This window comes from Eretmochelys imbricata, chromosome 4, assembly GCF_965152235.1.
Source record: "Eretmochelys imbricata isolate rEreImb1 chromosome 4, rEreImb1.hap1, whole genome shotgun sequence".
Taxonomy (NCBI): Eukaryota; Metazoa; Chordata; order Testudines; family Cheloniidae; genus Eretmochelys; species Eretmochelys imbricata.
This window is the reverse complement of record NC_135575.1, coordinates 57,487,456-57,509,372: the sequence shown is the minus strand read 5'-3', so window position 1 is coordinate 57,509,372 and position 21,917 is coordinate 57,487,456. Positions and strand designations below refer to the sequence as shown.

Sequence of the window (21,917 nt, the reverse complement as noted above, 5' to 3'; positions counted from 1 at the left end):
GAGCCTTTTTCATAATAGTCCTTACTTCACCTCACTTTTGAACACTGTTTTCCTAGTTGCTATCTCTTTGGCTGAGAGTGTGAGTGAGTTCCAAGCACGTATAGTTGACCCTCCCTACGTGATGTTTCATAGGGACAAGGGGGTTTTGAAACCTCATCCTAAATTAATCCCCAAGCTGATCTCTCAGTTCCATCTGAATCAATCAGTTAACCTGCCTGTTGTCTTCCCAAGGCCCCACACTGTGTTAGGAGAGAAGTTACGTACACTGGATGTTTGCAGAGCCTTACTTTACCTTATTGACAGAACCAAACTGTTCAGGTTCTCTCCAGTATTTCTGACTATAACTGGGAGTTCTGAAGGTCAGACCATCTCATCACAATGTGTGTCTTGTTACAAGTTGGCTGGTGTACCTCTCCCACTGAACAAGGCTTGCTGCACCAGAGCTCAAGCAACATCCTCTGACTGCTTCAGAAATGTGTCACTAACATTTGCATTATACAATGGACTTGGCATCTGCCCTAGCTGGGAGAGCAGTACTATAATCTCTCTTTGACTGATGCAGCTGATACTCCTCATCCCACGTTCAGAAGGGTACTGTGAATTGCCACTGCAGTGACTGGTACATATGACACATACTCAAAGAAGGAAGAGTGGTTCTCCCAGATGTTGGGAGTTAGTATGTATCCCGCAACCTGCCTTCATCCTTATTTTTCAGACTCTCCAGCTAGCAAGGGAGCCGCTTCACCTTTTATGCCCTTAGACAAGAGCATGAGGAACCCCACAGGGCTTGTGTGCAAATCTGACAGACACTGCAATTCAAAAATATCCAATTTCACGTGCATGAAGTGCATGCATGTCTATACTGGAATCCACCCTAACGGTATCTCCACGAACCACAGTTACTTTCATGTAAGTAACTGTTCTTTATGCAGTTTTCTCTCTATTACAGCTTATGCACACAAATTATATGACTTACATGTGCAAAATTCACTTTGAAGCTTACTTAGTGATGCCTCTGTAGGGAGCTTATATAATTATCTTTGTTCCAGAGCCTACACTATCCTGATTCAATTTCTTTGTACCATTCATGGAATATTGATCCATAAAGCCCTGTATGGTTCGAGTCCTGTTTACTTTAGAGACTGTTGCTGTCCTACTATAACCAGTCAGAGGGTGGTTTAAAGAACCAGATCCTCAGCTGAAGTAAATCATTACTGACTTAATGGAAACTGTCATTTTACACCAGTTGAGGATCTGGCTCAGAATCTTTAGATGTGCCTGCCTCTTGGCTGAGGGTTCAGTGTGAAAGGCCTCAAGTCTGGAATGCGCTTTGTCCTCTGCTCTGACTGAACTAGAGATGTTGATCTTTTGGGCACATAACAAGGAATGTCTATTTCATGGGATTTTTTTCTGCATGGAGCGGAGATGAGTGAGAAGTTGTAGAAGTCTTTGTTTTGGTGAGCTAAGAAACTTCTTATACATTGACACTGAGTCAGTGTGCATGCATTTTTTTTAAAATGCACTGTACAGGTGCACTGTACTTTTAAATAAGGAGGTTTGGTTTTTTGCAGGAGTGAGTGGTTTTTCGCGGGAGTGGGTGGGTGAAATTCTGTGGCCTGCGTTGTGCAGGAGGTCAGACTAGATGATCATAATGGTCCCTTCTGACCTTAATATCTGTGAATAAATGTAGTGCAGTGCAAGAGATTCTGAGCTATTATTATTTGTGTGGGGAAGTGATAGGGGCAAAAACTCTGCATGTGATTTGTATGTCCAAAGTTACAGAAACTGTATGCACAAGCTGTTTGGCATTTTGAATATCTTCTCCATAATATAAGCACATTTTTGAGTCCACTTAAACTGTAAGATAAAGTCTCCTTGGTCTAGTTAACCGTCATACTTCTTTGGCCTTGTGTTCATTATTTTTGTGCCAAATATGTAACAGTATGTTATATCAGTCAGTTTCATTGACCACTTGTCATTCTGTTTATATATTTTGTCATTATTTTATCCCAATTAGACATAACGTTTTGGTACATAGGCACTGGTGCTTTTTGGCTATGCTTTAACCTGCATTTGAATAGTCTGTGGTTTGAAGAAAGAGACAGTCATTAGAAATTTTTATCAAGAATGTTCTGCCATGCTTTTTCTTCATTCTTTCAGCCCTCTCTCTTCTCCAGCATGTTCTGTTTTATTCAACTCTTCTTTCCTTCTACTCTTCTGATGTTGTTCACATTTGATTTTTTTTTTAAATCTAGCACTTTTGTTTTCAGTTTTTAGTGCAGCTAATGTAGGTTCTTTTTTAATTACTGCTAAAACGACTACTGAAACTTCTTTGGAACAGGACTGCCTTCCCCATAACTCTTCAGGAACTCCGACCTGAGTGAATAGAAAGCTCCTCTGACCTAATGGACTGAAGTGAGATGTCTTGATCATTTTAAGGGAGGTGACTGATGATGACCACAAAGTCACCTCCTTAGGTGGTCGTTGCTTCACTAGAGCAAAAGGAGCTTGCTTTTCACAGTGGGCTCTTTGAGTATGATTCTGTGTTGCTTGTTAAGTTGCTCTTGTGGTGTTCCTCCTTTGACTCACTTGGAACTTCTGAAGTTTCTCTTGGATCTGCTTCACTGTTTGCTGGAACTGGTGCATCATTGCTGTTAACTGGTTCTCTTCCTTCCTAAGTGAAGAGATGGCTGAAGCCCAGAATCTGCTACTTCGTGTGTTGACAGTTCCAGTACTGGAATTATGCAGAAGCCTGGTGAAGCTAAATCCTGGTAGCTACATTGTGGTGCATGGCAGTTATGGGGGGAAGGGGGGAAATCACCTTTTTTTTGGGACTGGGCCTTCTTTATTCCTGCCACTATTATGGAGAGTTATATGCACTGTAACAGGAAATCACAGCTAAATAGAAAAGGAATTTTTTCCATATTTGATTACTGTCATATTTGAGAGATTCTGTATGTTGATAAACACCTTTATATTTCCGAAAATAGGATTCATTCCCTCTGGGATTGATTTTTAATCTTCCTCTTTCTGGAAGAATGCTTTATTGATTGAGAACGCCTGCTACTTTGAAAAGCTTGAATTTTTTTTAATGTTCCCTGGTAATAATTAGCATATAGATAGGCAAGATCAATTAATATAGATCACTCTAACAGCTACATCTAATTTTAAAGATTAGTAATAAGTAAAATATAGCAAGTTTCAAACCAGAATAAAGAATCAAATAGGAAGCTGCCATTTTGACAGCTTTATGAAGCAGATTGTTGAAAGCAAAATCAAGTCTCTCAGAAAGTTTCAAAGTTGTTTTTAAGGTACCCACAGTGTCATGTCTGTGTCACTTTATGATATAGCATAAAGTCACTCTCGAGTGTGCTTATAGCATCCAGTTTGTGTCTCAGTACTGTGGCAAATTGCCGGTACTATTATGATGGATCTCGCGCTTCCTCTTCGGGGGCGGAGAGGGGTTCAGGGTGCAGTTCCCTGCCCCTGAACTAGGGTATCTACTGTCCCACTAGTAACCCAGAGAAGGGTAGTGGAGAGGGAGGGACCCGGCCCCATCCTCTACTCCAGGTCCCAGCCCAGGGGCCCTAGGGATAGTGGTAAACCACTTGAGCTAGTGCTTCCTTCCCTTGGGCTACTTCCCTCTCCTGCTCTTCAGCTTGTGGGGCTTCCTGCCCTCTCTCTCTGTACAAGCCAGGTGTCTCTTTACCTAGGGTCTTAGTCTTCTAGCCAGCCACGGCACTTCTCCAAACTGCACTCTGCGCCAACTCCTTCCCTGGCTGATTGAAGCAGAGGTTTTTTATCAGGTGACTAGCTTCAGGTGCTCTAATTGGCTTCAGGTGCGTTTAATTAATCTATAGAAATCTTTCTTCCCTCTACAGGGAATAAGGCTTCTCCTCATCCTGAGACTTACCTGTCTCTCCTATATCACTCTCCTGCTGCCTTCTGGACATGCTGTATCACAGTACCTAAAAAGTGTGGTTTCCACAGCTGTTATATGTGCTGTTGATACTCTTTATAAAAATGGAAGAGGGAACAGGAATAGGTCAGTGGTTCAAGGATATTAATTACTCAAAATAAGGTAAACAAATAGATGGTACACCAGAAAAGAGGAAGCAAATGTAGCAATTTCATTGATGCAACATTCTGAAGTGATCATAGATAGTATATATGAAGCATGGCAATGAGATAATTTTCTTTCCTTTTCCTAGTGTTTAAGTTAAATGGGGGATCAAGAACAAAAGAAGGGGTTCACTTACATAGGATCTCCTGTAGTTCATAGGCATTTTGCCTGAGAAAGGACTGTGTGATGGGATCTATAGGATAAAAATAACCCATGGTACAGACTACTGTTATAAGGTATGCTCTGTACTGCTTGAGCCCGGAACTGTGATTGTGACGAGGGTGCAGTTGTTACAGAAAATGGAGTTGGGACTTGTTCAGTGTTTTTAACAAGCCAACACAAAGGGAGGGAGGTTTGGGAACAAGGTGGGAAGGAAGTATGGGATCAATGACTATGCAAATCTAGTGGCACTCGTGCTTGCCAGGGTGACTGCTGTTCCAGTATGGGTGCTGGAGTAGTGACCACGGAGGGGCTGTGTTGTAGCCTACACGTCTCTCACTGGAATGGGAGTTGGATTCCATTCAGCCCTTGTCCTGATTTAGTGTGTTACACGCATCAGAGTAATTGGGAATTGGATAATTGTCACCCACAGAAACTAGCTAATACATCAAATAAGTCACTACAGAAAGCAGTAAAACAGCTTAACCCCATGTGTTGGAACCAGCTGAGATGGAAATATCTGTAGCAGTCCTTTGAAATTTTTTTGGCCAAAAATCTGACCAGAAAGTAACTCCTCTCTCTTTGTTCCAACAGTTGGCAAGCTGTTTCTTGTTGACAACTTCCATTTGCCCTTCCCTAATTCCTCTTCCACTGTCCTCTCCTCTCCACTTCACACTCCACCTGCTCAGCTCTTCCTCAATTTCCAGTTGCTTAAGGACCCCCTTTTCTCTCTGACTCCATTCCCCAATTATACAAAGTAAATTTGGAATTAAGAGGTTAATGTTAATAGATTTAATTAAGTGGCATTGTCTTTGGAGGGAAAATTATTGTAGTAATACTCTTCTTAAATCAAAGAGATTAATATAGGCTGGATTTCTTAGCGCAGAATGAGGTCAGCAAAGCCAATATAGAACACATTGCTCTTAGAATATTGGGCTTACATCTCATCATCTTTGTAGATTTTAAACTAAAACTTTTAAAAGTATATTTGGCCTAATTCTGCAATGCCTTTCACATCTTTCATCATCACTTACACCAGTTCCAGCTGGGTGAAGAACAGCAATAAATTACAGTGGTAGCATTTCAGAAACACTTGATACAATTGTAAATAACTATGAAATGTGGAAGTCGGTGAAGAATCAGGTTAAATATGTTTTGGAAAATACAATTTCATTGTCCTTTATATTGTTTGTTTTGATTTGCAAATATAAAATTATAACATGTATTAGTGTAGTGTGAGAGTATATAAGAACGGCCATACTGGGTCAGACCAAAGGTCCGTCTAGCTCAGGATTCTGTGGTTCAACAGTGGCCAATGCCCGGAGAGAATGAACAGAACAGGTAGTCATCAAGTGATCCATCCCCTGTCACCGATTCCCAGCTTCTGGCAAACAGAGGCGAGGGACATCATTCCTGCCCACTCTGGCTAATAGCCATTGATGGACCTATCCTCCATGAATTTATCTAGTTCTTTTTTGAACCCTGTTATAGTCTTGGCCTGCACAACATCGTCTGGCAAGGAGTTCCACAGGTTGACAATGCACTGTGTGAAAAAATACTTCCTTTTGTTTGTTTTAAACATGCTGCTTATTAATTTCATTTGGTGACCCCAGTTCTTGTGTCATGAGGAGTAAATAACACCTCCTTATTTACTTTCTCAACACCAGTCATAATTGTGTAGCCCTCTATCATATCCCCCTTACTTATCTTTTTCCAAACTGAATAGTTCCAGTCTTATTAATCTCTCCTCAGATGGCAGACACTCCATATCTCTAATAATTTTTGTTGACCTTTTCTGAACCAATTCCAATACATCTTTTTTGAGATAGGGCAACCACATCTGCACGCAGTATTCAAGATGTGGGCGTACCATGGATTTATTTAGAGGCAGTATGATATTTTCTGTTTTATCTAACCCTTTCTTAATGATTACCAACGTTCTGTTAGCTTTTTTGACTGCCCCTGCACATTGAGTGGATGTTTTCAGAGAACTAGCCACAATAACTTCAAGATCTCTTTCTTGAGAGGTAACAGCTAATTTAGACCCCATCATTTTATATGTATAGATGGGATTATGTTGTCCAGTGTGCCTTACTTTGCATTTATCAACATTGAATTTGTTGCCCAGTCACCCAATTTTGAGAGATCCTTCTATAGCTTTTCGCAGTCTGACTGTGTCTTAACTATCTTGAGTAGTTTTGTATCATCTGCAAATTTGCCACCTCACTGTTTACCCCTTTTCCCAGATCTTTTATGGATATATTGAATAGGACTGGGCCCAATACAGACCCCAGGGGGACACCACTATTTACTTCTCTCCATTCTGAAAACTGACCATTTATTCCTACCCTTTGTTTCCTATGTTTTAACCAGTTACCAATCCATGAGAGGACCTTCCCTCTTATCCCATGACTACTTACTTTGCTTAATAGCCTTTGGTGAGGAACCTTGTTGAAGGCTTTCTGAAAATCTAAATACACTATATCCACTGTGTCCTCCTTGTCCACATGGTTGTTGACCCCCTCAAAGAATTCTAGTAGATTGGTGAGGCATCATTTCCCTTTACAAAAACCGTGTTGACTATTCCCCAACAAATGATGTTCATCTATGTGTCTATTTTGTTCTTTACTAGCATTTCAACCAGTTTGCCCAGTCGTGAAATTAGGCTTACCAGCCTGTAATTGCCGGAATCAACTCTGGAGCTCTTTTTAAAAAGTGACGTCACATTACCTATCCTTCAGTCATTTGGTACAGAAGCTGATTTAAATAATAGTTTACAGACTACAGTTAGTAGTCCTGCAGTTTCACATTTGAGTTCCTCCAGAACTCTTGGGTGAATACCATCTGGTTCTGGTGACTTATTACAGTTTAGTTTATCAATTCGTTCCAAAACCCTCTAATGACATTTCAGTCTGGAACAGTTCCTCAGATTTGTCACCTAAAAAGAATGGCTCTGGTTTGGGAATCTCCCTCACATCCTCAACCATGAAGACCGATGCAAATAATTCATTTAGTTTCTCTGCAGTGGCCTTATTGTCCTTGAGTGCTCCTTTAGCATCTCGATTGTCCAGTGGCCCACTGGTTGTTTAGCAGGCTTCCTGCTTCTGATGTATTTAGAGACACATATGTAATAGCAAAAAATTAAAGTGTAGGCAGAGGTGAACAGGTGGATGGGAAAAATCAGAGGTGGCCTGGAAGCAAACATGACAGAAGAGACAGACTGATCAGGGTATAGAGCAGGACACAAAAGGGTAAAAGCAGTGAGGTTGACCTGCCATTTAATTTTTATATCCTTGTACTGTGTGTTTATTTTAGTTCTTGTTTCTTATACTTTATCAACTGCCAACCATCTCAAAAATTTTAATATTTCAAATATCTTTTCAATCAGTACACTGTAGAGTAGGTTAGAAAGAGATGGAGGAGATGCACTGAATTAAAAATATTTAAAATCAACATTTGTAACTGCTGCTTTTTTTCAGTTTTTATTTTATTTTATCTTTCAGTGAGACACACCTAAATAGATTTAAAATCAGATTTAACTTTTGTTCTTTTTAATCTGTTATGTAATTAGTCATTCTAGCAGACATTTTAAAATTGCCCAAAGGCATTTAATTTTGTGATGAAAAGCTGTTTAAATCTGATTTAGTGAATGGCCTGCATCTGGGGAAAAAATTATAGGAAATCACTTCATATACAACAATGCCATTTACAATGGACTTTTGCTGGTGACTCAGTGGTTCCCAGGGAATTATAATCTTGGCACAATTGATTTGAAATAGAACATATGAATAGGTGTTTATTGCTCACATATAATACAGTTGACAATGAAGTCATTTGAGACAGGTTAACAGCTATAAATTCTTATTATAGGCGGAGCTTTAGCGACACCTATAGTTAAGGTTTCCTGACACTTTTTATATTATTATTATTATTCTTTTTATTACATTATATTACTTATTATATAGCATTATAAGAGCCAGTTTTCAGTTTCTCATAACTTTTTTGCCAAACTTTAACCGCTTGGCCTGAAGTTGTCTGCGGTAGGTGTTTGCCTCAGGCTGAATTTTTTTTCTGTCCACAAAGTTTCACTAAAATAGTTACTGTTTTGAAGAACAAGATTGGGGGAAATGCTTTTTTTTTTTTTTTTGCCCCTGTTAACAAAATTTTTACAGCCACTTCACTGAGAAGTTCTAGCACCTCCAAGCTTTGGTGCAGGGCTTTGAAGTTTGTTAGGGAGGTGCACTGGTGGCAGGGTTGAGCTTTCTCATGTCCTCATAAACATTTGTCCAAAATTGGAAAAGTTATGAGCCTGTGAAAAATTGCAGTTAGCACATATTCAGTAGAGGTTTCTTAGATTTTAGCAGCTAAATTCCCTGAAGATTCTGTCTGCATTGGGCATGCTCCAGCCTGGGACTGAGAAGGATTTCCCTGCAATCACAGCTCTGGGCTGCTGTGCATCATGCTGAGTTTGGGTCCAGGCACCTGAACTGAGAGCCTGTTGGGCCCCAGGCAGCATGGAAGAAAAGGCTGCCCGATTGGACTACAGGGGGGGACAAGATCTGAACCTAAGGGGAGGAGGAGAGGAGACTGGGACAAGGACCCTGGAGGAGGAGGGAAGGGACCGCAACTGGAGACTGATGGGTGGGGAAGAGGGAAATTGGGACTGGAAGTTGGGGTGTTTGGGAAGCCTGGAACTGGCTCAACCAAGAGACTGGGAAAAGGGGGTGGGGTAATGAGATTATCAATGGGGAGCCTGGGGAGGGAGATAGGGACATAGTGGGAACAGACAAAGAGGTCGGGGACAGGGAAGGTGATTGGAGGCTAAAGTGGTAGGGGGAAATGGATCTGATTAGGAACTGGTGGGGGATTAGACTGGGACTAGTTGGACAAGGAGCTGGTGAGGTGGGAACTGAGAATGGTTAGGCAAGGAGACTGGGACTTGGAGCGGTGAGGAAATTGGGATGGGAAGTCCAGAGGGGGAGTCTAAGACTTGCTGGGCAAGGAGACTGAGAGGCCTGAGGAGTGGAGATTGGGACTGGCTGGGTAGTGTTGGTGAGAAATTTTCAGACTAATGAGATGTCAGTTTGCTGAAGCGAAATGTTTAGTCTAATCTATTAGAGGTTTAGCAAAACTTTAGTTGAAACCCAGGCAGGTTTCCATGGTGAACCTCTGTTTCAGGTACCATGATTCTGGCAGGTTCCCTGCTCTGTGGCAGCTGCCCTAGGAACCTCCACTGCAGCTGAAACTCCCAGTGTTGCTAGGCTGTGTGGCAGGAGTCATGGGGCTGTCAGATCTGCTCACTCCACAGAAGCAGCCTGGGTCATATTGGTTTGAGCCGTGACTCTAGGCTGTTGGTTTCTCTGGTCTGTAGCAGGGAGGCTCCTGGGGCTCTGAGTGATAGCTCAAGCCATGGCTCTCAGGGCTTGCAGGGTCCTTGCTGCAGTGCTGGGAGCTTGGAAGTCCTAGGACTGGCTTCCAGGGCCCATAGGTCTGGGTCCTACCCCACAAGTGGGCAGCCTGTAGGCACAGGAGTCTGGAATCCATGGAAGTCCCTGACCGTGGGGTTCAAGCAAGGAGTCTAGCAGCCTGGAGAGCCACAGCTCCAGCCAGGGCTACCCAGAGCTGGCAGGCTCCCTGGCTCTGAGTGTTGAATTGAAATTGACATTTCTGAGTGTCAGTTTTGGTTTTAAAAAACTTTACAACATTATACACAAAGTTACATTCAAAGAATGTTAAGGTTGTAAGTCAAGCACTGAAAAGTTAGGAAATGCCAGAATGAAGGTTTTTTGTGCAACCTTAATTTGGCCCCCTTGTGCACTGTTTTTTTCCACAGGACTCCTGTCTCGTTCAGTGCACAGAATGGATTGTGCTCAATTAATGACAGCTGTTCAATGTTTTATTTTCTTCTGATTTCCTCATGGGTTTTGATGGGGCTCAGCACTGTAGCTTGAGAGTGTTTCATAAACAATTTATCCTAACAACAACCCTGAGATGGGGGAAGGGGCGGGCATTATTGTATCCATTTTACAGATTGGAAATTGAGGCACAGAGGGATTTATGTCAGAAGTAACCACTAATTTGGGGCCCAATTTGAGCTACTTAGGCCCTTATTTTTCAAAGCACTTAATATTATATAGCACTTCATATGTTCAAAGCCCAGCTTCCATTGATTTAAGATGCAGTTGTGAGTGCCCCAGATTTCTGCAAATCAGACCACGGGATCTCAAGTCTGGCACCCAGAAACTGAGGAACACATCATTAGTGACCACCTCTGAAAAGTTTGGATTAAATGACTTGCCAGGCATCACACAGGATCTCTGTGGCAGAGGCAGGAGCAGAATCCACTTCCCCAAATCAGCATTCAGCTGCCTTATCCATGCGACCCTCCATTTTGTTCCTGTAATCCCCTGCCTCATTCACTACACACCTTCCAACTTCTGAAACAAATGAGGTAAGTATCCTACAGACAACAGTCATCTTCATTATACACCCCTGATTCATCTCTAGAGCAGGTCTTTCCTGTGCACTGCATGAGACACAGGTCTTATGGGAAAAAATAGTATGTGATAATGTAATTACAAAGACTTGTCATAATGCATTCACGCAAGGGGGCTGAATTAAGATTGCACAGGCAACCTTAATTCTGGCATTTCCTAACGTGAGTGCTTGACTTTGCAGCCATAATATTCCTCTAACATAGTGTTTTGCATATAGTATATGTGCACACTTACACAGTTTTATATGTACACCCACAACACCCTTCCTCTGCACTGTAGAAACTCTCCAGTTCTGCTGACTGTGGCCTTTTGTAGATCTGAAGATGGAATTAGGATTTGACCATGAGCGTATGGAATGGTAGCTTCCACAACAGTGAAGATTATATCTGAACTAAATGGATGTATCTCAAATTGGGGATTCAGCAGACAGACCAGACGGTGATATATTTTTCCTCTGTGTTGGGCCAGTATGAAATGAAATTTAAAATCTTTGCTTTCATGGCTTCAGCACCTTCATTTATACTTTAGTCTTTGGCTGTGGGTGCACAAACAGAGAATCTCCACAAAAACAAGCTTTTTCAGAGGTGATCTCTCAGATAAGCTCCCTCAAACAGTTCCAGGAGTGGAATGACAGTTTCTGAAAGACTCCACAGAGATGGAATCTCGGTGAGTTTACAACAAAATCTTTGTAATAAAAGACAGAGAGAATTTATTTATTTTCCAGCTGGCACTCAAGCATGCCGGAGTGGCATTCCTCCTGGACATGACACTTACTCATTTTTTTCTAACAACTAACCATTTATATGTTGTGCAGCCTGGTGACAGCAGGAATTCTTTGTGTGACCCAGCTGACTTCTAGGTTGCCATGAACAGCTTCCCCATGCTGGATTGTCCTAATAATATATTGTTGAGTTGGTGTGTGCAAAGAATTCAAAGTTACATGTGTTTGCTTTATAGAGTTTTTAGAAAGGGCAGAAAACATGCTTGCCACTAAGATGCAGTAGTGAAAAGGAGGTGTCTGGCTGGCTATTAGGATTTCATTGTGTTTATCATATTGTGAAGGTTTTGTTAGGGCACCTAGAGCCATTAGCAGGAGTGGGTTTTATCTGAAATCCAGATAAATAAAATAATGACTAAAAGCTTTTATGTTGGTTCAGTTGTTTCTGAACATTACAAGGACAGTCTAGGGTTCTTCCCCCTGCCCAAGACTGTTCAGCAGTGCCTCTGAAGTGGCAGCTCTTATGAGCTGTAGCTCACGAAAGCTTATGCTCAAATAAATTTGTTAGTCTCTAAGGTGCCACAAGTCCTCCTTTTCTTTTTGCGAATACAGACTAACACGGCTGCTACTCTGAAACAGTTCTTATGTGTTGTCTGTGGAAAACCTATCAGAACAAAATATAAGTTTTAATGCATATTGGGGTTAACATTCACATAACATTTTCAGGAGAATGCCAGTACTCTTGAGCTACTGAAAACACAAATCATCCACAGTGGAAACTATTGCTAATGCTAGTGATGTAGACCTCCGTTTGCTTAGCAGTGTGAATTCTGCTTGCTTCTGGAGTATTTATTACTTCAGAACTTCTTTGCACTGAACATTCTTCCATAGTTCTTTGAGTTGTGCTTTGTCGAGGATGGGTAGCTACAAGATAAGTTGTTCCCCAATTTTTACATAGCATCTTGCCCCATTTCCACATGTTGACCATAGATGACATGGTTTAGACTTTGACTGATAACTCTTTGCACATTTTGACATCAGCTTTTGTAGGATTAGAGGAAAAATGACTATACTGCACATTACTCCATTTATTGTCAATGCCAAGTTAAAATGGAGGTTGTCATACCAAGATCTGATTAACTGGCTACACTGGAATGCCGAGACACCAGTCATGAACTTGGCAGATAGCACATTACATGTCGTCATGAAATCCTCCACCTATCCTTGGTCTCTGCTATACTTCCCTCCCCACAAAAATCTGTGGAATTTTGGAATCCTCACTTCTTGTGGATTTATGTAAAAATCCAAATAAGGTATTCATTCCATCCTTTGAGAGTTCAGATTGGCTGGAACAAAATTTTAAAACAAATTGAAAGAAGCTTTATAGGTTGACATTTTGTCCCAATTTCTTTCCGATACGTGTATTACATGTGAGAATTAGAACCATGTTGCTTTAATTTAACATTTTTTACTAAGTTAACTAATATTAACTTTTTATATCCATCTTTTTACTGATATTTTCAATTTATTTTTTGTTTTTAAGTTAGCAAAGCATCAACTAAAGGGCAAATTGCAGCTGGGGAATGCATACACAAATCCAGTGAAATCAATAGAGTTGCACCTGTTTATACCAGCAGGGAATTTAGCTTGAACTATTAAACTGCATTTCTTCAAATTGGTTTTTAACAATGTAGATAAATCTGACATGTTCTGTAGAGCAGATTTTTGAAATATTTGTGGTAATTCATGTTAAGTGGATTAAAACGGTTTGATTTTTTTTTTTTTTTTTTTTTTGTAGCAACTTGAATTAGTGGAACCAAGTGGTTGGATTCATGTTCCTTTAACTGATTCTCATAAGAAGCCTATTCGAACATTTATGATTCAGATTGCTGTTTTAGCCAATCATCAGAATGGAAGAGACACTCACATGAGACAAATTAAAGTGTACACCCCAGTGGAAGAAAGCTCTATTGGTAAATTTCCTAGATGTACAACAATTGATTTCATGATGTATCGCTCTATAAGATGAATCATCTTATGAAGAAACAATTAAAGTGATTTTGTCATCAGTTTTGTTTCCAATATCTTTTCCGGTTAAATTGACAGGTCTTATTCTTGTGGAATTCTCTATATATACTTTAACTTTTTTGTGTGTAACTTTAATCTGTTTTGAGTTGCACTGTTTTTTGATTTCTAATATGCTTTCGATAGTCATATTTTCTGTTAATTGTATTTACAAAGGCTGTAGGAGGTTTTTAGATTTTCAGAAGATATATTAAAGAACTTTCTCCTTTCATTTGCTATGAAATGGATAACCGTGGTGCACGTAACATGTATATTCTTTTTTTCCAGGTGGTTTCTCCATTTGTTGATAATGCATTAGAATACTTCATTGTATGACTTCATATTTTGGTTGGGTCCATCCAAAAAAGCTGTATTTTAATTAGGTGTATTTTTAATGGATTATTACTACTGTATTTTTCTCTGGGTACAGGATGTACATTCTTTTAAGAGGGTTCTTTGTGTCTTTGAAAGGACTTCACTGTGGTATTGTGCATGTCTTGTTTCTGGTGAGAAATGTATTTAACTGGGTTTTTATTCTAATAGGTCTCGATGTAGGTTTCATTTTTCTGTATAACTGAAAAAAGATTGATAATCTAGAAGGAAAGTGAATATTTCTAACTGTATTTTATATTGTCCTGTCATTACAGATATAACTTAACCATTACATCATTCTAATGTAACAATAGACATGCCAGGAATGCAAAGGCAACATTCCTTAGCATTGCTTCCTCGCACCCTTTGAAGTCCCATGGATCACATAAAATAGTAGGAATTCAAATAAAAATCTGTTTAAGTCTGAGCAATGTTATACTTAAGTTATGGAGTTTCTTAGAAGAAAAAAGATAAGCCATTTTGAAATAAAAAACGCCACAAGGCAAACGAGAAACTTGTGCATGGCCTACTTATAACTAATGGAAGCATGTAACCTGGTTTTTTAAAACTTTTTTTTGCATTGTTATTGTTTGGTGGTTACATTGATTAAAAAAAAAAAAGAGACCAGAAAACTAACAATCTTCCTTTTAAAATCCGATATATAGGGGTTGAATTTTTAAAAGCGGTCGTCATTTATCCACCTACATCCATCCCTCCAAAAAAAAAAAAAAAATAGAACACACAGGTAAATTCCTATTGATTGCAATGGGAGCAAAATTAGGACAAAACATTTGAAAATCACACTGCAAATTATAATTAAATTGGGAAGCATGGGCAAGGCCATGTGATAAGAGACTAAGAAAATATGGGTGATGACTAGAGGAAAGAAGGCACAGGAGTGAAGGGAGCAGGGAGGTAAAACAAAGGAGGATCAGAAATGTAACACTGAGATCAGTTTTATGTAACTGTATATTACATTAAATGTGCTACCATAAAAGTGCAAATTAATCTCTGGTTGAACTCTGCTGCCTTTAGTGCAGTAACATTAGGAATGAATTTTCCCCATTACGGACCTGATCCCAAGCCCACTAAAATCAGTGGAAAGATACCCATTGATTTCAGTGGGTTTTGGATTAGACCTAAGGTCTATAATTCCACTTGTGGGTTCTGATGTTCCTAAAATATCTTGACAAAATTATAGCCTTTTTTATGGAGGGCAGCTCGGTATTCTTGTTGATAACTGTTTTTCCCTTTTGCCGTTGTCTTATACAAAATACATTTTTTTTTCTGAGAACAATAACTCCCAAAGATTAGTGTGGGACTCAAAACAGGGGTTTTATGTGCTTTATCTTACTGCAAACACGTACTATGGATTTTGGTGCAAACTGCTATGGGTAGTCCTTTTGATTTCATGCTTCATAGTAGGTGTGTGTTTGCAGGAGACGGCCACTTTAAAATATGCTGTCCCTTACATAGGGATACTTTCTTCTTCTGTGACATGTATAGTTCTTTACTCAACAAATAATGATAGGTAAGAGGCATGCTTGTTGAAAACCAAAAGAATCTAATATCCCAAAGGATGAAATGGACAGTAATTTAGAAACACCAGATTGGCATGTTCCTACCCCAGTCCTGAATTCAGGCTACTATTCCTACTAAAGAACCCACCTATTGTTCACAACCATAAGTCCCGTCAGTTATTTAGCAGTAGATTGGATGCAAACCATGGACAAAGAAAAGAAAATTATTATTATTGACTTCAGGAGAAAACTGGATTTGGCCAAAGATAAAACTCTCATTCATTTCAGTGGTAGGTAGATGAGGTACTATTGTCATTCACCAAGTTTCAGCCAGTGACATAGATTACATTTAGTGTCAAATACTTGCTCTGCACCTCTGTTCAGTTCAATATATCAAAGATGCCAAACAACATACTGTGGGATGCAACATACTTTTTTCTTTCCATTTTCTTATTCTACAGATTACTTTTTCTCTCACAGATTAGGCAAATTTATCCAGTTATTTTATGAACAGTTAATTAATAGTTGTTGAGAGAGGTATATATTTATTAAAAATGCACTGCCCTTAAAATATTTCATAAACTCTTGAAAAAAAATTTATGGAAAATAAATTAGAGTGCAGCATGCATCCTTATTGTGTGCTATAAAGCTACCCTTCTTGGGCTCACAGCTCCTTTAAAGGTAATCATTAACACTTATTCTGCAGCACTTACAGTTCCTTAGGTTTAGGAAACTTCCTTTGCAGCATTTTGCAGTGTATTATAGTCATACCAAGTTATGTTTCATTACGTACATCATTAACATATATCTTTCCCCACTCTTAATTCCCATTCAAAAAGGGACAAATCCTGAAAATCAGCACTGGCTGTATAAATCATCCCCATGGATTGTAGAACAACTTTGTGGCTGCAAGTGAACAATGTGATGAGCCTGGATGAGATATGGGTGAGATTTTTCAAAGGTGTCTAAGTGAACTACGAACTAAGTTCCAGTGAAACTCAATGGGACTTGTGCTCCTAACTAGCACACTTTTGAAATTCAGACCCTTCTGGCTTTAGGCTGCAGAAGCTTATGTTCCTGCTCAACAGAGGGCAGTGACCAGTAGACTCTGTGGTATCAAATCTAACAGCCCAGTCCTGTTCCATATGCTCTTGCATTGCCACAGCCAGACATGTCCTTGGAGCTGCAGAGGGTTAGCCATGGTTCCATGCCACATAGGTGGCAGGATTTGCCCCCACAGCGGAAAACTTTTATTCATGCAACAGTGGAATGGGGCATCAGCCTTGGTGTCTTAGCCAGATTCCAACTTTGTTGAGTATGCTGCCACCAGGGTGGATTTGATTTAAATCACTAGTCAGGAAGACTTGATTTAATCATGGATTTCTACATAAAAGTGCATTCTTGGTGGTTGTTGTAACCTTAATACACATTCTTCACAACTCAGAGATAGATGTAGGTTTCATTTTTAGAAGGTACACACTATACATTTTTTCAGTGATTTATTTTGAAAACTTTTCAGATTAGTTTTACAGCTATATCAGAAAATAAATGATTGTTAGTTATTTCATTTACCAAAGTAATTGAAGCAGATATTTATGAAGTCATTGGGAGGTGAACTATCTCCAGTTCAACAGATTAATCTTTAATATTTGGAGGATTTTCTTGCCATGTTGTATTAGGAGGGGAACATCACCAGACAGACATTTAAATTGTTTTATTTAACTAAAACAATGTTATGTATTCTAGATTTTTTTCTTCAACACCAAACATATAATATTTTAACAAAACAAGCATATGAATTTTTGAATTTAGTTAAACATTTGAGTTTTTTAAAATCAGGTTTGTTTTTGTTAAAATTGTTTTTAACTAAAATAGTTAAATGAAATATTTTAAAAACAAAAATTAAATAAACTGTCAGCCAGGTCAATATGAGAAACTTAAAATATTGGCTTCTGCTGCTAACTCAGTCATCTTCACCTTCATTTTCCTGTTTGTTCATAATCTGGAAAAGAAAAACAAGCTTTCCTGCTTTTTCAGGTCCCAAACGGTTTCTCAAGTTGGAATGAATTAGTCCAAAGGAAGAAAATATTCTTTCTACACCGACAGAAAAAGCTACTGCTGTTAAAAGTGAGATTATCACTTCAACAGTCTCTGAATCCAAGTGTTTAAGTGACTTCCACCAGTTCATGGGTGTGGCTTTCTTTCTTTAAAACATCATCAGCAAACATATATTTCTTGAATGGTTCACGCTTACCTCTGAAGTTTATTATAATTGGCATTATGGAGGGATGATTGCTGGATGTCCATGTCATAGCCAACTCCTCTTCTTCAGCAGTTAAGGTTTGACCCTGGTACCGAGTATTGAGAATATTTGCAAGAAAATGAACGGGAGATAGTGCTTGTCCCCTTCATTTTTTTAATGCTTGTAATTTAGTTCTGTCATTGCATATTTCTCTTTTTAAGTTCTCACTCAGTTCCTTCCAAATTTCAACAGTGTCAGCAGTAAAACAACTATTTCCCTGCATTTTGTTCAAGGCTACAGAAATAGGCTTCAGGGTACTCAGCATGTGTTCAATATTTCTCTTAAGCCCAATGTTGAGAACTTTGGCTGTGACAGTACCATCTATTTTTTCACAATTTTGTTCACAAACTGTGTCAAGGTTCCTCCCCCACTCTGAACTCTAGGGTACAGGTGTGGGGACCTACATGAAAACCTCCTAAGCTTACTTTTACCAGCTTAGGTTAAAACTTCCCCAAGGTATAAATTAATTTTATCTTTTGTCCCTGGAATAACCACTGCCACCACCAACCTCTAACTGGGTTTACTGGGAAACGTAGTTTGGACACGTCTTTCTCCCCAAAATCCTCTCAACCCTTGCACGCCACTTCCTGGGAAAGGTTTGGTAAAAATCCTCACCAATTTGCATAGGTGACCACAGACCCAAACCCTTGGATCTGAGAACAATGAAAAAGCATTCAGTTTTCTTACAAGAAGACTTTTAATAGAAATAGAAGTAAATAGGAGTAAAGGAATCATCCCTGTAAAATCAGGATGGTAGGTACCTTACAGGGTAATTAGATTCAAAACATAGAGAATCCCTCTAGGCAAAACCTTAAGTTACAAAAAAAGAGACACACAGACAGAAATAGTCATTCTATTCAGCACAATTCTTTTCTCAGCCATTTAAAGAAATCATAATCTAACGCATACCTAGCTAGATTACTTACTAAAAGTTCTAAGACTCCATTCCTGTTCTATCCCCGGCAAAGCAGCATACCAACAGAGAGAGACAGACCCTTTGTTTCTCTCCCTCCTCCCAGCTTTTGAAAGTATCTTGTCTCCTCATTGGTCATTTTGGTCAGGTGCCAGCGAGGTTACCTTTAGCTTCTTAACCCTTTACAGGTGAGAGGATTTTTCCTCCGGCCAGGAGGGATTTTAAAGGGGTTTACCCTTCCCTTTACATTTATGACAAACTGTCATCAGATTAGGCCAGTTCTTGATATAGTGCTCAAACCAGTCCACTGCTGAGTTCTATTGCATGTCTTGTGGGAGAGTTAGCTTGGTTCCTCCCACTTGTTTCAGAGCAGCTGCTGAAAAGTGGTTGTTACAGAAGTATTTTGCAATTTCAACAACATTAGCCTTTATTTCTGGAACACCGAAGTCGTTGGCTAGGAGGTGCATCAAATGAGCACTGCAACCGTATGTTATTAGCTAGGGACTTGCTTCTAAATTTCTTATCTTGGATACATTTGCAGCATTGTCTGTGACCTAGCTGCGTACTAGACATTTGAATTTTTTTCAGTTTGTTATAGCTTTTACTGCTACTTCTTGTAAGTATTCTGCTGTGTGTGCATTTCCTGCTGCATCAATTGTTTCTGTAAGTTAGACATTCCCTTCTTCTGTTGTCACACAAGCACATACAACAGGATCATTGTGGACATTACTCCACCCATCAAGACTCAGGTTAACAATTTCACCTTCTAGACCTTTTGCACACTGCTCAATTTCTTTCATACACTTTATCCAGTAATTTGACTGAGACACCTGGTCTGTTGGGTGGACTGTATCCTGGTCTTAATGACCGAACTATGTTAATAAAGTGTGGGTTCTCAATCATACAGAAAGAAGAGTTTGTTGCATAAACAAACTGGGCAATTTTTTCATCAGCTACCTCTTTTTGTAATCTGCTGGTTCTTATCACAAACTTGAGGTGCCACAAGTACTCCCACATTTTTTTTGCTGATACAGACAAACCCGGCTACGACTCTGAAACCTGTTATCCACGGTTGTTTCTGGATGATGGAGATTTTTTTTTTTTCTTTTTGCTACAAGAGATACACTGGGGCTGTGAGACATACAGGATGTGACTGAAACACTATCATTGGCAGATAACTCTGAAACTATAGAAAATGATGGTGATCTTGAAGGTGGATAGACTTCAGAATCCTGTATGTTGAGGATGGATTCTCCTAAACAAAATAAGACAATGCAATTATTTTAATTATTCTTACCATACTGCTCATTTAGTATTACTCATTGCATTCCCTGGCACTCAGTACTACTTTAAAGGTAAAACTGTAAAAGGAAAATCAGCCTATTTCAGCTATTTATTTTTTTATCACAACTGCATCTAAAATGATAGTACCATAGAGTAACAACTATATTTTTTGCTCAAATGTAAGAATTCAAGAATAGTCCAGAAGGAAGACAGGCAGTCCTTAAGAAAGACGTATGAAAGAAAAAAGTTTACCAACCTGAAGATCCTGCATGTTCAGACATGTTCCTTTCATCATCTTTTCAACGTAGCTTCCTCCTGAGAAGGATCACTTCTCATGATGTTGTTTCATATGGGCGATCAGGCCTTGCATTTCTTTGTTGCACTGTTTGCATTTTTCACACATGCCTGTCTTACCCGCAGGTAGAGGAACTTCATTAAAATATTCCCAAACTGGGTCTCTTTTATGGCCTGCTGCGATTATTGGTTTTCTCTTCTAGTGAGAGAATGGTAAAGTAGATCTCAAATCAATGAACGCTACAATCAGAAAGACCTCAAGACTTCTGCATTATGCTGCTCAAACAGTTTCACTTTTGTTTCTACTGCCTGTCCCTTTCTTTTCACATTTATCATGATTTAGTTGGGGATTGGCCCTGGTTTGAGCAGGGGGTTGGACTAGATGACCTCCTGAGGTCCCTTCCAACCCTGATATTCTGTGGGTCTATGATCTCCAGATTCCTTCTTTATCCTGATCTATTCCACTCCCAACAATCTTCTATTCATTGAACTTTTTGCAACTTTGCACTTTTAGAGAGAGGTAAGGGATTGACTCTGTGTACACAAATTTGCAGAGGGACAGTAGGGTTGAGGTCTGTTATGTCTCAGCTTTATTTTTTCTTTTTCTTTCTAAACATTTTTGCTGTTAACAACCATGTTATCTCTGGAGCCACAAATCCATAGTTTGAGAACTACAAAACTAAGTGTCTCTGATGGTATCTTCTAGACTGAGCACTGAGTCCCATTGGATGGATAGAAAGATTAACCTAAATAATCTATACAGAACCCCCTGGAACCCTATAAGATTGGGTCCCTAATCCATGAACCATTGGAACTCATTTACAAAACTTTTCTTAAACATTACATGAATATATTGTCTCATACTGTAGAATTAGAATTTATAATCCCTATTCCATGATGAGATAGTTTTAATTAAGATACATTATAGCTTAAAGCTATCTTTAGATAAAATGCTTTTTGAGGGAAAAAAACCTATCAAAAAAACCTGATTTAAATAAAAAAAATATTTTTTTTATTGATCTACCCTACCTGCCACCCTCTGTACCTTTTGCAGGTCCAAATGGATGTAATAACCTTTTATACCTGTGCTAAACAGTAATGTTAAATTTCACTCCTTGCCGTGGCTGCACTTACATGGTGGTGGTTTACATAATTCTTTGTGTAAAGTTTATACAATACTTCAGTAAAAGTTTGAGGTGATCTGGGATCTATAGGCTGAAAGCCCTTGTATAGATGCAAGAATATTGTGATTATACATTACAAATTTTTTTTCTTGCTCTTTGATATGCAGCATCAAAACAAACAAATGCAAATGACCATTCTAAACCCTTCTTACAAGGTCAGTACATGTTTAAAGTCTTTAACGTATTACAGTTAATGTAAGCGTACTGACTTGCTGCAGATTGGCTTCTGAGGAAACTGGCTTCTAAACAGGGGTCTGTTATTGTGTGTTGATCGGAACTGGATTGGTTTTATTTATCTAGGTACCCAAGTGCCTTCCTGTCGGGTGCCCCTTTATTTATTTTGAAATAAACACAAACCACCATTCTGTTCTGTAGATATGAAAATGGCAAGGTTTGATAGGGCCCACATGTGTAATTTTTTTTTTTCATAACCAACCACCCAAAAAGGCATCAACATTCTCATGTTCTAGGACAAACCTAATTAGGA

General features: G+C 39.2%; 1 protein-coding gene across 12 annotated transcripts in view; it reads left to right on the top strand.

Annotated features, from left to right (window-relative positions):
- Positions 1–21,917, top strand: part of ANAPC10 (anaphase promoting complex subunit 10) — a 242,554-nt gene that overhangs the window by 58,206 nt on the left and 162,431 nt on the right. For 5 of the 12 annotated variants that reach the window (XM_077815317.1, XM_077815318.1, XM_077815321.1 and 2 more), the window contains one exon: positions 13,296–14,447. The exons of 6 other annotated variants lie outside the window; for them this stretch is intronic. In XM_077815317.1, the coding sequence (XP_077671443.1) occupies positions 13,296–13,526 (231 nt within the window). In that variant the 3' untranslated portion in view covers positions 13,527–14,447. Of the gene's footprint in view, positions 1–11,058; positions 11,397–13,295; positions 14,448–21,917 lie in introns of those variants that run through there. One more of the 12 variants, XM_077815327.1, reaches the window with a different exon arrangement.